Source organism: Nyctereutes procyonoides, unplaced genomic scaffold (assembly GCF_905146905.1).
Source record: "Nyctereutes procyonoides isolate TBG_1078 unplaced genomic scaffold, NYPRO_anot_genome, whole genome shotgun sequence".
Taxonomy (NCBI): Eukaryota; Metazoa; Chordata; class Mammalia; order Carnivora; family Canidae; genus Nyctereutes; species Nyctereutes procyonoides.
In genome coordinates this window covers 35461449-35476561 of record NW_026575131.1, presented here as the reverse complement: position 1 = coordinate 35476561, position 15113 = coordinate 35461449, and the positions used below count along the sequence as shown (strand labels likewise).

The 15113-nt window shown below is 44.0% G+C and overlaps 1 protein-coding gene across 1 annotated transcript in view; it reads left to right on the top strand.

Moving 5' to 3' along the window:
- CACNA2D3 (calcium voltage-gated channel auxiliary subunit alpha2delta 3) overlaps positions 1-15113 on the top strand; it is an 842189-nt gene that overhangs the window by 547037 nt on the left and 280039 nt on the right. Inside the window, exons 12-13 of the mRNA XM_055342619.1 lie at positions 2218-2296; positions 13078-13211. Coding sequence (XP_055198594.1) covers positions 2218-2296; positions 13078-13211 — 213 coding nt within the window. The remainder of the gene's footprint in view (positions 1-2217; positions 2297-13077; positions 13212-15113) is intronic.

Here is a 15113-nt window from a genome sequence, read left to right as displayed (position 1 = left end):
TAGGTATCTTTACTTGAAAACAACTGGGCTGCTCTCTGCCAGACCCTTTCCTCTTTGCATACAAAGGTAGACTCCTAGCTTCATTTCTGAAGAGCTATCTCTTAAACTTTGTTTTGTTAAGAGCCAGTTGGGATGCAAGTTTTTATTGGTCTTGTGTTTTCCCTTTAAATAGCCTAAATTTGAAGTGGGAGGTGAAGAATTATTTAAAAAGCATGAGTCTGAGTCTCAAAAGATGGGATTCCAGAGCTGGCTCCTATGGATGCTGGCTCTGGGCCATGGGGCTGATTGGGGTTTTCTAAATGGACAGACCCTGCATCTTCAAGAGTTTGAGAGGAGGGAGGACCCAGTGTTATCTTGAGGTCTCTGAAGACCTTCCCATTGAATCAGGACTTGAAATTAAAGCAAATCATTTTATTTAACTGAACCTCAGTTTCTCCCTAAATCAGACATCTTCAGCAAAATACCAACAGTGCCCTGGCAGGAAAAGTGAACAGGGAAGTGACTTTTTAATAGGGGGGAGGTCAATGACAACTACCTTTGGGCATATAAGGCTGACTCTTCTCTTGTTTTCCCTAAAAGAAGCCAGAATCTCCCAATTATAAATAAATAAATAAATAAATAAACAAACAAACAAACAAACAAACAATCCTTTCTCAATGTGACTCCATTGAGAAGAGTGTGGAAAAGAGTAAGGGGAATGAAGCGAGGCAAAACTCTCTTTGCCTGCTCAGCCACCTGGGAAGCCCCCTTGTAGGAGCTGTGATGGTTAGAAGGACTGTCTTGGTGCACACAAGCATGGGCAGGCTGAGGCTCCATAGTGAGAATGTGCATTTTAATATTTCTGCAAACTTACCTTTGAGCTATAATGCCCAGATAAGAGAATATTTATGATCAAAACAAAATCTGGGGACTGGGGACACCTGGCTGGCTCGCTCAGTTGGTAGAGCATGTGACTCTTGATCTTGGGGCTATGAGTTCAACCCCCAGGTTGGGCATGGAGCCTATTTTAGAAAATAGAAAATAATGAACTAATTAATTAATTAAAGCAAGATCTGTATTTCTGTACTCTGGAGCATTCGTATCTTTTTATCCATTCATGTATTGAGTTTTCACGTTCTAAGTACTGTGCTCCATCAGGACACAACCAGGGAAAAAGAGACACAGCCCTTCCTTCCCTGTATCAGGTGGAAAGTCTACTGGAGATCAATCTCACAAGTGTAACCATGTGAGATACTAGTTAGCTGTAACTATAATAAAAGTGCTGAAGGACCAGTAGGGTTGCCTGACCAGGCTTGATGAGCTGAAGGGACATCAGCTGGTAAAAAGCCTTTTGTGCCACATATCCAGCATCTTCATCTGATGGCATGTCTTCTTTTAACTTGGCCACAGAGTAGTAGTCATAGGACTATGCCTGGCCTGCCAGAAGAGTTTTGTTTGGACCGTGTATTGTTGAATCCACATACTGTTTTAAATTTGAATCCAAGAGTCGTAACCCTTTTAGTCCCCTATCTTTCTTCCATCTAACCTTCAAGTACTACTTTGGCAGATGGGTTGTGCTCTATTTCAAAGAATTCAGGCCTCCTGAGAGAGAGTTGAAAAAGCAGTCCAAAATGGAAGAGTCAGGGCTTTACATGTGTTCTCGGCTCTTTGGAAGCCAAAAGCTTAGGAAGGCTAGAAAGAGTCCTTCTTGGTCTCCTGGCTACCGGCCGTGCCTCTGGTCCCAGTTAATTACCTATTAAAATCACGCCAGACACCACAGATGGTAAGAGTGTATGTAGCCTGTCCTCACCATTGGGGGGAAATGTTGAGGGTCTTTTGGTGGCGTTCATATGCCCAAGAAGAGCACACTCTGTGTTTCCTGTGTGGATTAGGAAAATGGTGCGGATTTGGTCCAGACCTAGAGGATCCTTGTCCATATGTGGGCAGCAAATCCAGGCCTGTGAGGCTGCTCGTTTCCCATTTCGAGTTGTTCTCCTCTGTCGTGAGTTGCACACCGAAAAACAACTACCACCAGTGCCATATGGTTTAAAAGATCAAAGGCTCCAGTTTTGAATATATTTCTAGCTGACTGTACTTCAAATGTCTTAAATATGTTCCTACAGATGGGAAGCCTGGGGCATTAAAGAGGTAAACCACATGTGCGGGAGCCATGCATGTGGTCTGGGCAGCATGGTGAAAGGTGCATATCCCTGATGTCTGTGCTCCTCTTCCTCTCAGGTCCGCATCTTCACCTACCTCATTGGACGAGAGGCTGCTTTTGCAGACAATCTCAAGTGGATGGCTTGTGCCAACAAAGGTAGGTTCCCTGCCATCTTGTACTCAACTCACAAGTAACTTCTCCTAGGATGCGCACAAGTTGGGATAATTAAGAGAAAGTAGAAAGTGCTAAGAGAAGGCTGTGATTTCTAGGGTAAGATTTGGGTGTTTCTAAATGGTTTTTTAATAGACTTGTAACAATTCCCAAATGTGTTTGCAAATTTCGAGGACATAGTCAAATGGAATTGTTGAACCTCTGTGCTCTGCTGCATAGTAGCTGGGTGAGCTTGGGAGTATTACTATGGCAGAGCAATTTACTGTGCATCAGATATCCAAGCACTCACTCCCCATTCCCAGTCCCCATGTAGTTAGGTGGAACTTCAAGACTGGTTCTGGCCAATAGGCTGTAAGCAAAACCAAGCTGGGTCATTTCTGGGCTAAAGCGTTCCGGAGCTGGTATGATAGTGTCCATTCTCTGTTCTCCTACTCTTGTGAACTCTGAAACTCCATGTTCCAGATGGAATAGTCATGAAACAATTTCATCAGCCTGGCTCCCTGAGGGATCATCAGGGACTGATGCCCTTCTACTCCCCCTGTCCCCTGCCAGCCCACACTGAATATGTATCTAATCAATAACCCTTTGTGTTAGGACACCTGGGAGGCTCAGTGGTTGAGCATCTGCCTTTGGCTCAGGGCATGATCCTGGAGTCCCGGGATTGAGTCCCACATCGGGCTTCCTGCACAGAGACCGCTTCTCCCTCTATCTGTGTCTCTGCCTCTCTCTCTGTGTCTCTCGTGAATAAATAAATAAATAATATGTAAAAAAAAAATCCTTTGTGTTAAGCCACTGATATTTCCAGTTTGATATGTTCCCATAGCATAATGTAGCCTACTTAACTGATTAAATTCACTAACTTTAAGCTGCCTCAGTGTTCTAATCTTCAAAATCAGGATGTTGGTAATAGTTCTTCCTTTGATTCCTACTAAATATAAAGATTAATGAAACGGTGTATATTAAGTGCCTGGTTCAGTGCTGGGACATGGTAAGTATTCAATAATTTTGTCTTTCCTATGTTCTGAAGTCTATTGATTAATAATCCCCTGTCGTGTGTCTGAAATGATGCTTTGGGGAAGCCAGAGGGAGGGAAGAAACAGGGCCTTCTAGTTTATTAAGGGCTTCCTTTCATGTTACACACAACCAAGAAGGCAAAGCATAGGAGGCAAATAGATGGTAGAGTTGAGACTCCTAGAGACTTAACCTAGACTCGAGTTCAAATCCAGCCTCCACCATCCACAACTCATGTACAAGTTACCAAACCCATCTGGGTCTGAGTTGTGTCACCTATAGAACAATGGTAGTGATGACACCTGCCCCACCTGAAATGAGGTTGTATAGGTAAAACTGGTAGCATGGTGCCTGGCACATAAATGCTCAATATTATTTCCTGGTACCATTTTGGTCTGTAGGCATGTCTTATTTCCCCTCAGAGGCTACATGCTCCATGACAGCAGCGTTTAGCTTTGATTTCATCATGTGTACTCAGGGAGAGTCTGAGCCTGCTATCCTGCTCAGAGTGAATACTCCTTTCATGTTTGAAAAATGAGTAAATTGGCTATAAATACTTATAAAGGAAGACATATCCTATCACATGGTAAACTAGTCTTGATGGATTTAGGTGTTTTGTTGTTGTTGTTGTTTTAATATTGTCTCCTAAGCCATCCTTTATTTTAAAAAGTTCCAACGTTGGTGCCTTAGTGGAGGAAAGAGGATTCCATGAAGAGTTTGCATATCCCAGTTCTTAAGACAAAGTTATTTTAGTTGCAAGCAACCAAAGTTGTTCTCCGAAATTAAAAAGAGGAGTGTTTTGGAGAGGAAAGGGGGTGACTCAGAACCCAGTGGGAAGGGAAACTCATATCTCAAGAGGGGCCAGGGAGCTGTGTTTCCATTCCTTTCCTCCTTGGTTTCTGTCTATGCTCCTTGGCATTCTTCCTCTCTGTAGACAGACCTCCCCTGCTATGGTGTGGACACATCTCAAAATGACCACCCCATGCCATGCACATTCATCTGTCCACACAGCACATTGTGGACAAGACAGGATATTAAGAAGAAGAGTTTATATCTTCTCCACTTGAGACTGATCGGCACCTTAAATTCTGATTTCAAGTCCCTTCCTTCCTCCCTCCAGAAAAGATTATGACCCTCAGCTTGGGCCAGGTCTCCCCGCTGCTGAATTGGGTGTGGGCAGAGGTAAGCCCATGGAGAAAAGTATGTACGTTCTGTGGGGTCTCAGCACAATGGCTGGATGGGTGTGGGAAGTGGGTCGGGAAAAGGTGTGTGGCCAAGTAAATAACCTTTGCTCACCTTTCCCTTTGTTCAACATTGTCTTGAACTATCTGCTTCCACTTGGAACAGTCTTTTAAGCCAATGTCAATTCCCTCATCTACAAAGTAGGGAATTGCATGGGAGGTTTCAACATTTCCTTGAAGTGCTAACATAACACATTTTATAATTATTTTAGTTGATTGGCTGGCTTGCCTCACTAAAAGTTATCAGCAATTCTGATGGTCTCAGAATAATGCATCTGGCTTCACTTCAGGGAGGAGTATAGGAGAAACATAGGCATGAAGTTATGGAGGCTGAGTGAATCCCAGATTTCCTCTGAGTGAAGAGGCTATTGTTGAAATAATTTTTGGAACTTTGTTGAGATTTGAAAACCTTGAGCGAGCTACACTTTTCCCCATTTTTTCCTTTATTTTGTGGTCTTGAAAAGAAAGAGTTCCTTTCCATTTTCAAATTTTTAAAAATGTTGCTGTTATTCCTGCCACATCAGATTGCAATTCTTCCCATCAGCTAGTATGCCTTTAGTCATGGGTTCTTGTTTTTACCACTGTCTGTGTCCAGCTGATGAAAATTACTCAAATTGAAGTCTTGTCTTAATCAACTAATATTACACCATAATTTAGTTTTAGTCATTGTTTATAAGAATCTTTGAAGCATCCTTTTGAAGACAATTTAGTCAACTCAGAGTATTCCAGGGCCTGGCTATAGAATGTAGCCCTTTCGATTTAGAAGTTCTGAGTATAGCAACTTGGAAAACCCAAGGAGGTAATAGTAGCTGCTTAGCTGGCCAGGCCATTGGATTCCACAGTGATCCTCCTTCTCTTCCTGTACAAATCTGTCGTTGCCTTCCCTGCCAAAGCAAGTCTCTCTCAAGAGTTCTGCCTTCCTCACTCTGCTACTTTTCTAAAGGGCCTTGAGAATAAAATGTCATTGTTTGCCACTCTTCAAAGTAACAGTTGCCATCAAAATGTTAGGTTCCAGTCATCTGTGCCCATATAAACATTGGCTTCACGTTGCGTCAGTTATGGGGTTTTTGACCACGTAACATCGGTGAACAAGTATTCTTCTATGGTCATTAATTAAATCATTGTTTATAGTCTCAGATTGTTATAGTATGGAGGCAGCATAACATTTTTCATCTCAAGTGACATGAGGTCCAGAGGGGCCCCCCTTTACATACTTTCTCCCTGAGTCAGCCAAGTTCTTCAGTGAAATGAAGCATTAGCATTCGAGGACCAAAACAGACCCAGGGAGAGCTCAGGGGACTCCACGGAAAAGCCTGTTGGCTGGCTGGCCAGAGTGACTCAGGAGTTGTATGGCCAGCACCTATCTTTTCCCCAGGTTGGTGGCCAAGGACCCACTATCAGTGCAGATCTTCTTGCTAGGAAATCTGGTAGCCATGGAGACAGTTCTCAGCCAGTACACCTCAGACACTGTCCCTTGAAAATGGGTTCCTGGGGATTTTCCTACCCCTTGCAGGAGTTCTATGCCTTGTCCAATCTACTAGCAAAAACCAGAGAGGCCTGGAGCTCATTGGTTTGTTTCATTTTATGCATAACTAGGTCCTATCTTGAGGGAACCAGCCCTAATGAGGCAAAGCAGCAAACCATTTTAAATACATTAAAACAATCATTGCCACTGTAGAACGGCTTGTGGAATTTAAAGCTCTGCTTTCACACTATTGGATAAACAAGTGAACTGGGGAAGCAGAAAAGAGGGACTGACTAGCCCCAATATTCCATAAAGCCATGATGACCTTCTCTAATGTTCAGTGTGCCAAGATTTTAAATAAGCACTGCCTGATTCTCCTTCAAAAATCACGGTGAAGGGAGTGTTTTCCAGCTGTGCAAATAAAGAAGGACCTCTGTGTTTGGGTTCTCAACCAATCAGTCATCGTTAGGTCGAATGGAAATGCCACACGAGGCTCTCTTGGTTGTCTGCTCAGCTTGTCCCTTTTTGATGGGTTAATGGTCATTTTCTCCTCATTTGAAAGAATTGGTGGCCTGAGCCCTCCTTAGAAGTTCATACCCACAGTCTTTTCCATCAGTAAATTCTTAATTTCACACTACCTTTCCAACTATCTTGTTCTCTAACAGATAACTTAAATTTATGAGGCCAGAATGGTTATCAGTGGGGTTTAGGGAAAAATGGAAATTAAAGCTTTTTGCCATTTTGAAACAGGTGTGAGAAGGCAAAAATGTCATTCAGATACATTTATGTAATTCTTTTTAAAAAATTTTACGCCTTTTGACCAATGTCTTCCTAATTCCCCTCCTAAACACACACACACCCTTGGTAACCACCATTCTACTCTTTGATTCTACACATTTTGCCTTTTTAGATTCCATATAAATTCCACTTATAAGTGATATCAAATAGTATTAGTCTTACTTCATCGCACATACCTCATTTAGCATGGTGGTCTCAGTGTCCATGTTGTCTCATGGCAGGATTTTCTTCTTTCTCGTGGCTCAATAATATTCCATGGTGTACATCCTATAGAACATGAAGATTGGAGTGGAGAAGATAATGGTGATGAAGCTGAAGACAGAGCTATGTTTTTGGTTACAGCTAAGCATGATGAACTGCTTACTCAGTGGCAGGTAGAATGTCAAGTATGTTCGTGTATTACCTCTTTTGACCTCTTAATAAGCTTTAGGAGGTACATGAGCAGGAAACAGATCTGGAGAGACTGGCACCTTGCCCCAGGTGAGCAGCCAGGAGGTGACAGAGCCAGGATTCAGGCCCAGCAGATCCAAAGCCTGAGCTTAACTCTTCACCACGTTGTGAGGTTGCCTCTCTCTGGGGTGAAGATAGTCCCTTTTCATGGAAGACTCTTGCCTGTTTCCCATAATATAGAGGAATCTAGAAAATGGAATTTAGAGATTGAGGCAAGACTTTAATATGTCATAGCTAATAAAGGCTGGATGAGGATTTATACCCAGCCTGTGTGTCCCAGAAGTGGTCCTGCCTCAGTCTGTGTAGGTATGTAGTCTTGACATTTTTGTCAAGAACAAATGGGGACTTTCAGGCTCTGAAAGGAGATGAGGCAGGGGAAGTTGGCTCATCAGTAGAGCTGCAGACAAGCCAACTTTCCTAGCTCTACCATGTAATCCTTCAAATTATTTTTTCTAACATTCAATTTGAAATTAAAAGTGTAATATTATTCACAAAGGAAAGGTTTGCTCCTAAATATAAGGTTTGGGGCTTATTCTGACAGCTTCACTCTTGGGAGCGATGCTCACAGAGGCAGCTGGGCTCCCTGCCCTGGGGGGCATTCTCTCTCAGTGAGTTCTTTCCAATTCACTGAACATGTACCCCCCAGCACTCAGGGCCAGCAGACCCCTTGTTTGGTCTTTGTGAAAGAACAAGGAATTGTGGAGACAGAAAGCTGTTTGTAAAACTGTACATTTTTTTTTTTTACAGAAATAAGTAGTGTGTGCTGTTGACAGGGAGGAGGAAGATGGAATACTGCAAGGGTCTTCCAAGAACACTGCTGTTCCCTTAGGGAATGCACACGAGGTCACACCATTCACCTCACTGCCCAGCTGATTGCCCAGGCAAGACTGAAGTCTTAGTATGAGCTTGCTTATCTTCAGCTTGTCTTATTTAAGAGGGAGAAAGCCTTTGAAAAGATCCAACAGGAGCAGTGGCCATCACATCAAAGGCAGAAAGAGGACCTTGGTGTGTGAGGTGCATGCTCAGGGTCTCCCATGAGATGCAGACTTGTGGGGCCCTCGGCTCTGGCATCACTGCAAAGCTGGGTATTGAATGATGTGCTGATGGAGCATCTCACACAGAGGCATCTTTTAGATGAGGGCCCTTAAAAAATCTCAAAGTGAGGGTGCCAAAATCTCAGAAACACAAAGTACCAGGGTGCCTGTGGTTGATCGCACGAGTAGTTATAACCCAGAGTTCACAGAAGGCTCTGCAAGGGAATAAGGTAAATAAATTGATGTTATGTAGAAAAATGAGCAGACCACTTGCTAATAGATGGCTAATTTCAGCATTAATTAGTCCTTGGTAATTACCAAACGATTGCTGATTCTGTTTTCTTACATAATATATGAAGTCCAAAAAGGCACATTACAGAAGAGAATAAACATTCAAGGGCTAGATTTTAAAAGAAATATGAGTGAAGGAAGGGGGCAAGTGGCCATTCCAGAGAATTCAGAGGGAAAAGAAGGGAAGCACCTACAGTTATGGCCAAAGTGTCCAGCCCTCAGGGACTTCCTGTTATCCATCAAAAGGTACATTTGTTAACTAAAACTTCTATGAAAACATTTAAAAACAAAAAAAGAGCCTTTCAGAAAAGTTGTAGGTTTTAATGGATTGGGGCTAGATGATAAATTTGCATTAAGCTTTGCCATGTACATTATTAATGGTATTTTTATAATTTCAGCTTTTCTGCTATTCATCTGCATCCCTGGTGTGTATATATTGAGATATAAGTCAGAACTGTGACCGGGTTTTCAGTAGATCTTTGGTACTATGTATTGAACATTTCCCAAGAGCTTCAGGGGAGACCTACACCTTTCCCATCCCCATCCTTAACCTTCTCAGCCACCCAGACACAAACAGCCCATGACGGGTGCCTTCCTGGGGCAGGACCGCTAAACCACTGTGCCTGACCCTTCCCATTACAGGGAGAGACAGTGTCTTCTGTGGTTAAGAGCAATGACTTTGGAGTCTGATGAACCTAGATTTGAATTGATCCAGGAAAAATTACTGAGCTATTTCCTCTCTATACAGTAAGCACACAAGTTGGGCTCTTGAGTGGCCCAGGTGCACAGAGGCAAGGTGAATCACATTTAGACCTTGTGAATGTCCCTGCATTACTATTGGCTCCCCCAGACCCTTGTGCCTAGTTCTGGGAATGCCACTCTGGACAAGATAGGCACTGGCTTTCTGTAACATGCCATGGAACTAATATTCCAGTGAAAGAAAGCCAAGTAAACAAAGAAAGTGAAGGTGGGATGCAGTGGGAGGAATTAATCCCAGTAGCTGAGCTCTGAAAGATAACGGAAGCCACCCATGGCAAAACTGGATAAAAGATGTGCAGGGCAGAGGGGACTGCAAGTGCAAAGGCCTGGGGGTGGGGTAGGAGGATGAGCATGGCCTGTGAAAGGAAGAAAAAGGCCAGTGAGCTGAAGCAATGAGAAAGGGTGGGAGCACAGAAGGGGTTCGGTCACCCAGGTGGGCAGGGGCCAGTTAAGGGGGAGTCTTCATACTCAGGGTAAGAAATTTGGATTTTATTCTCTCAACAAAAGGTGTTTTAGGATTTTAAGCAAAGAGGTGGTGATCTGCTTTATATTTTCAGACGATCCCTCAGACTGTCGTGAGGAGCCTAGCTAACAGGGAGAGGTGCACAGAGGCTCTGGGAAAGAGACAGTGGAATCCTGGGGCAGCTAGAAGCAATGCAGATGGGAAAGAGGAATTTCAATATATTTTAGAGGTAGGGCCAGAGGAACATGCCATTGGATTAGCTATGGGGTGGGGTGAGGAAATGATGACTATCAAAGATAATTCTTATGTTTTTGGCCTAATTGGGTAGTGGCGCCATTTGCTAAGATGGGGAGGACCCACCAGGGAAGGAATGGATTTGGACAGGGAAATCAGGAGTTGGCTTTGGACAAGTTGAGTCTGAGAATCCTGTTCCTCATCCCCATGGAGGTGTCAGGTATACAGTTGGCTATGGGTCTGTAGCTCTGGGGAGAAGCCAGCTCTTCAGAACTCTGAGTGTGATAAGCAAGGCCAAGTGAGGATGGTGTCCCAGTTCGGTCTCCTTCCAAATGGGTGATTATGTTTCCTTCCTACTCTCCCCCATGTAATGATCTGTCTCTCCCATCCTCCTCCGTACATTCATTCCCTTTCTTCTCTTGGCCCTATTTTGGAAAACCTAAATCAGGGATTTTTACTGTTGGCTTTGAGCATGAGAATGAAAATGCAGACAACCAAGAAAAATTCCTTCTAAGAGTTGCTGCCTTCAGTGCATATTTGGTGCAGGATCCCCAATAGAATTGCTCTACATGATGAATTGTTCACCCATGTATCCTGATGGTCCAGAACCTCCATCTCTTTCCTCCTCTAACATGGCAACATCTATCTTGGCTTGTCCTCTGTGCCTTGTTTTTGGCTGTAAGATCTTCCTTCAGAGCCTAAGATTTACCTACTAGCAAAGTGATGAAATGTTTTCTTGCTGATTCAGACACTGGTTGCAGCTGCTGTGCATGAAGGTGTGGTAACTCTGAATGCTCCCCTTCACCCAGCAACACTTTGAAACTTGCCTTTCCCACCTTACCTCCAATAAGAGGCCACCTGGAAGCCTTACAAGAGCACTAACCCAGATGGATGTCCCTAACCGTAGTGCCTAGCCTCAGAGGGAGTGCCAAGGTGCAAATGGGCCCCCTCCCAGGTCACAAGCTAGAACAGGCACTCACTGCCTGTTCCTTTGGGGCCCTGTTTCCCGTGGCCCCAGACGGGAGTGACAATGCATGTTAATTAGCAGTGTGCAGAGCTGTCATCAGGAAGCCAGAAACCACATGGTCCCAACCTGGTTTGGGGTTGGCACAGCAAATTCAAACCAGCTGGCCTTTGTTTGGAAATGCCCTGGGAGGGTCCTGCCCCTTTCTGGACAACAGAAGGGCTGGCATTTCCTTACCCAGAGCACACTTTTAGACAAGAGGCTCTACAAACACTATAGCACGTGCTGTGACAGATCTGGCTTCAGAGGCACCCATATCCTTCTCTGATTTGCTGGCAAGTAGGACATGGCATGAGCTTAGTTCTAAGGGTCCTTATTTCATGGGAAGGAAACATGAGCTCCATCCATACAGTGTCTCCCTTATTAAAATCCTCCCAAGACTCCCTGCCTGGAGGATAAATTCTGAACTCCTTCCCAAGGTCCTTACGTGACAGTCCTGCTCATCTCTGACTTACAGCATCTGATTTCCAGCCTCTCTCCCCCAGTTCCTTACTCCAGCTATTCTGAGCTATTTTCAGCTCCTAGAAGAAGCCTGACTTGGGCCTTCTTACTCATACTTTACTCACATTTTGCTGGATACACTGTTCCTCTGGCTAACCGGCACTCATCCTTTGGGGGTCAGCTGCACTGACCCTTCCTCAGGGTAGGTGGGTTTGATAGGCTCTCCCTGCTGTGTTTTTTAGCATAATATTGATGGTGCTATTTTGCAGTTGTCTGCTTCCTCAGACCTGCCAGGCCCCAGGAGGCAGGGGCTGTGCTCATCTCGTTAATGCCTGCTTCTCCACTCCAAGGCACCAGGAAAGCCTTCAATGAATGAATGAGAGCCCCCCACCCCACCTTACCAGGGATCCAGATCTTGCTCAGTTCATGTCTGCCCTTCTAACATCTGACCCATTGTGAAGCCAATGGGACCTCACGCTGAAGAGGAACTCAAGATCAAAACGGTGTCCCTATCCACAAGATGATAGCACGTTTAGGACTTTTTCTGTTACTTAGAAACCACGTCAACCCAGCATATTCAAAAGGCAGGTCTGGTAACCACATGAGGGGTGTGAGCTGGAGTTTCCGCCTCAGACGCACAAACGGCAAAAAATTCTGTAGGAGCAAAAGGCACAGATGAAGAGATTCCTAAGCATGGGTCCACCTTTGGTATTCATTTGCTGCCTGATACCTGTGAGAACATGGGCGAAACACTTCTCTATAGTCTGCCTTGAGCACCTTACCTTTATCGTGGACACAGTTATGTCCACTTCATCATGTTGTCAAGAATAAATGAGACAAAGCTTATCAGCTGTTCAGCAGATTTTGTGCCCCTTCAAATTAATTGTGGCTAGTGTTATTACAGTTATAAAAATGAGATGGCCTTTAAATTTTGTGGTTCATAGTTTTCCCATTGGAAATAAACCCACTCAACTAAACAAAAACAAACAAGCAAAAAAGTTGCAGAATGGCTGTAAAGAGGACTCTCCCTTCCTGACAGGGAAAGTGTAGGTGTATGTGTAAATGTATGTGTATATGTGTATGTATTAAAAAAAAAAAGTCTGGGAGGACATTCTCTAAAGGGTGGGATCCCTGGGTGGAGCAGTGGTTTGGCGCCTGCCTTTGGCCCAGGGCGCGATCCTGGAGACCCGGGATCGAATCCCACGTCGGGCTCCCGGTGCATGGAGCCTGCTTCTCCCTCTGCCTGTGTCTCTGCCTCTCTCTCTCTCTCTCTCTCTCTCTCTCTCTCTGTATGTGACTATCATAAATAAATAAAAATTAAAATAAAATAAAAATAAAGGGTGAGCAGGGGCTTCCCCTGAGAGGTGGGTTTATGGTTGACCTTACTATTTATTATTCCTTCTGCTTGATTATATTTTCAAGATCCCATGAACACATTACTCATGAAGTGGGTGACGGTAGAAAGGAGATACAATGTTTATAAAGGATAGGAAAAGAAACAAAAGAAGGTGACTAGATGCACAGGCTGTTACTAACCTTGGTTGTCTCTTGGCAGGATTTTTCACCCAGATCTCCACCTTAGCTGATGTACAGGAAAATGTCATGGAATACCTACACGTACTGAGCCGGCCCAAAGTCATCGATCAAGAGCACGACGTGGTATGGACTGAAGCTTACATCGACAGCACTGTGAGTCCCCAGGGCCCTTGGGGGTGGCCAGAGGTATTCTTCTGTTAATTCCAGAAGACCGTGTTAACCTTAAAAATAAAACTGTCAGTTATTTTACTAGCCAAAATGGATTTATTCAGGAATAGCAAAGAATTGCAATCCAGGGCAAGCATGCTACAGTAAAACTATAGGCAAGTCCAACAAACAAAAGGAAGGGATGTTATTTTATGGAAGAAGGAGAAAGTTAGAAGGGTTGTTTTGAACAAAAATCTTCTGGAATCCCAGAGGTCAAGGCAATGATGGCTTCCCGTTGGCTGAGTACAAGAGTGCTTCATTTCTTGTAGAAGATGCAATATACATCTTTTCCTTTGGAGGCCTGTAATTGATGCTTCTTTTCTGTTGAGGATTCTTCTGTTGGGTCTGTCATTGACAATGCTTCCCACCAGCCTCCCCTTCTAGCATCCCAGTCCACTTTAGTGAGGTTTCCCTTTTTTTATTTTTATCTATCACTCTTCCTCCATAATGGAGCTCGATGACATTTTCCTTTGTTGTACGGTTTGTGTTGGTCCTCTTAAGAAGCAAGGTTGGTGAAAAATCATAATATCAGAATGTCACAGGCACTTTGGGAAAGAGTCTGGTCGACACAGATGTCGCTTTTAAGCTGTGTCTCCTCTCATTACTTTGTTTTCCTTCTCTGTGTGCAAATTCTGTCCGTAACCATGATTATGGGCATGTTAGAGTCAGTCCTTGCCATCTGAGAGGTGCGGTCCCAGTGATGAATTTTGGGGGCTCAACTTGGGAAGGTGACCAAAGTTCAGTTCCAGCAGTGAATTGAAGCCATGGGAGAGGCCACAGATGCATTTTCTTCCCATAGACAAATGAAAATATGCTTCAGGGATGGTTATATAGGCAATGGATTGATGTCAGAACTCTGGCCATGGGCTCATTCTAAAGCCAAATCCCAAGCAAAAGAATCTGATGCTGAATTAGCAAAAAAGGAGGAGCTTTGCCAATCATCAGGCAGTGGCTCAATGGCTGGGTTTTTTGTGTAATTTCAGGGTGATTTTTCATAGTGATAATGAGTCTGATGGGAGTGGTGTTTTTCATTTATTGATAGTAAATGTTCTCACGGGGCCTCTCTCCCATCGTTTTTGTTGGGATTAACATCACATTAATCACTGTAACCCAGACACAGCCATCCTCCAGAGTGATCTCAATGGCTACGGTGGGCCGGCTTTTCCCTCCATGAGCTCTCTTACACTGGCTGCCTTCTGGCAGCTGCAGGCAAATGCAGGGCAGGAGCAGCATGTAGGAACCTATTTTGGGGGACACCACAGCAGCCTCCCCTACCTCAGCCCACAGGACACAGTGGGATCACAGAAATATGAACTGGATACCCCTTCCTTGGAGAAATGCCCTACATAGAGACAGGTGTTAAGCTGAAAAACCCTGTTGGATTGCTAGGGAGACCTGGGCCTTTTATCATCTTCCTAGTCTGACCCCAGGTTTGCTTAGAATCTTGGCAACGAAATGAACGAGCTGCCCCATTTATGTTGGCACAATACTAATAGTAATGGCCATAAGATCAGCATGGGTGGGTGCACCTCTTCTTATGTGTGTGGCTGTGTAAAGCAGGAAAAGCAGATATGAAGAGGAGCAGTGAAACTAGCCAAGAATGAATTGAACTAGTCACCCAGTGGTTTTGTGTACAAACCCTAAATAGCCACTTTGATCAAGCATTTTATTTGTTTTATCAGTTTAAGACATATAAAACAGAGCCTCTGTCATTAAAACATAGTAGTACCAGCACCTGGAGAGACAGACAGGTCAATAGAATAGGAGGTTTAAAAAAGGGGATCCAAAACCATATAGAAATTCAGTAGAGATAAAGGTGGCATCTCAGATCAGTGGGGTTAAGCTGAT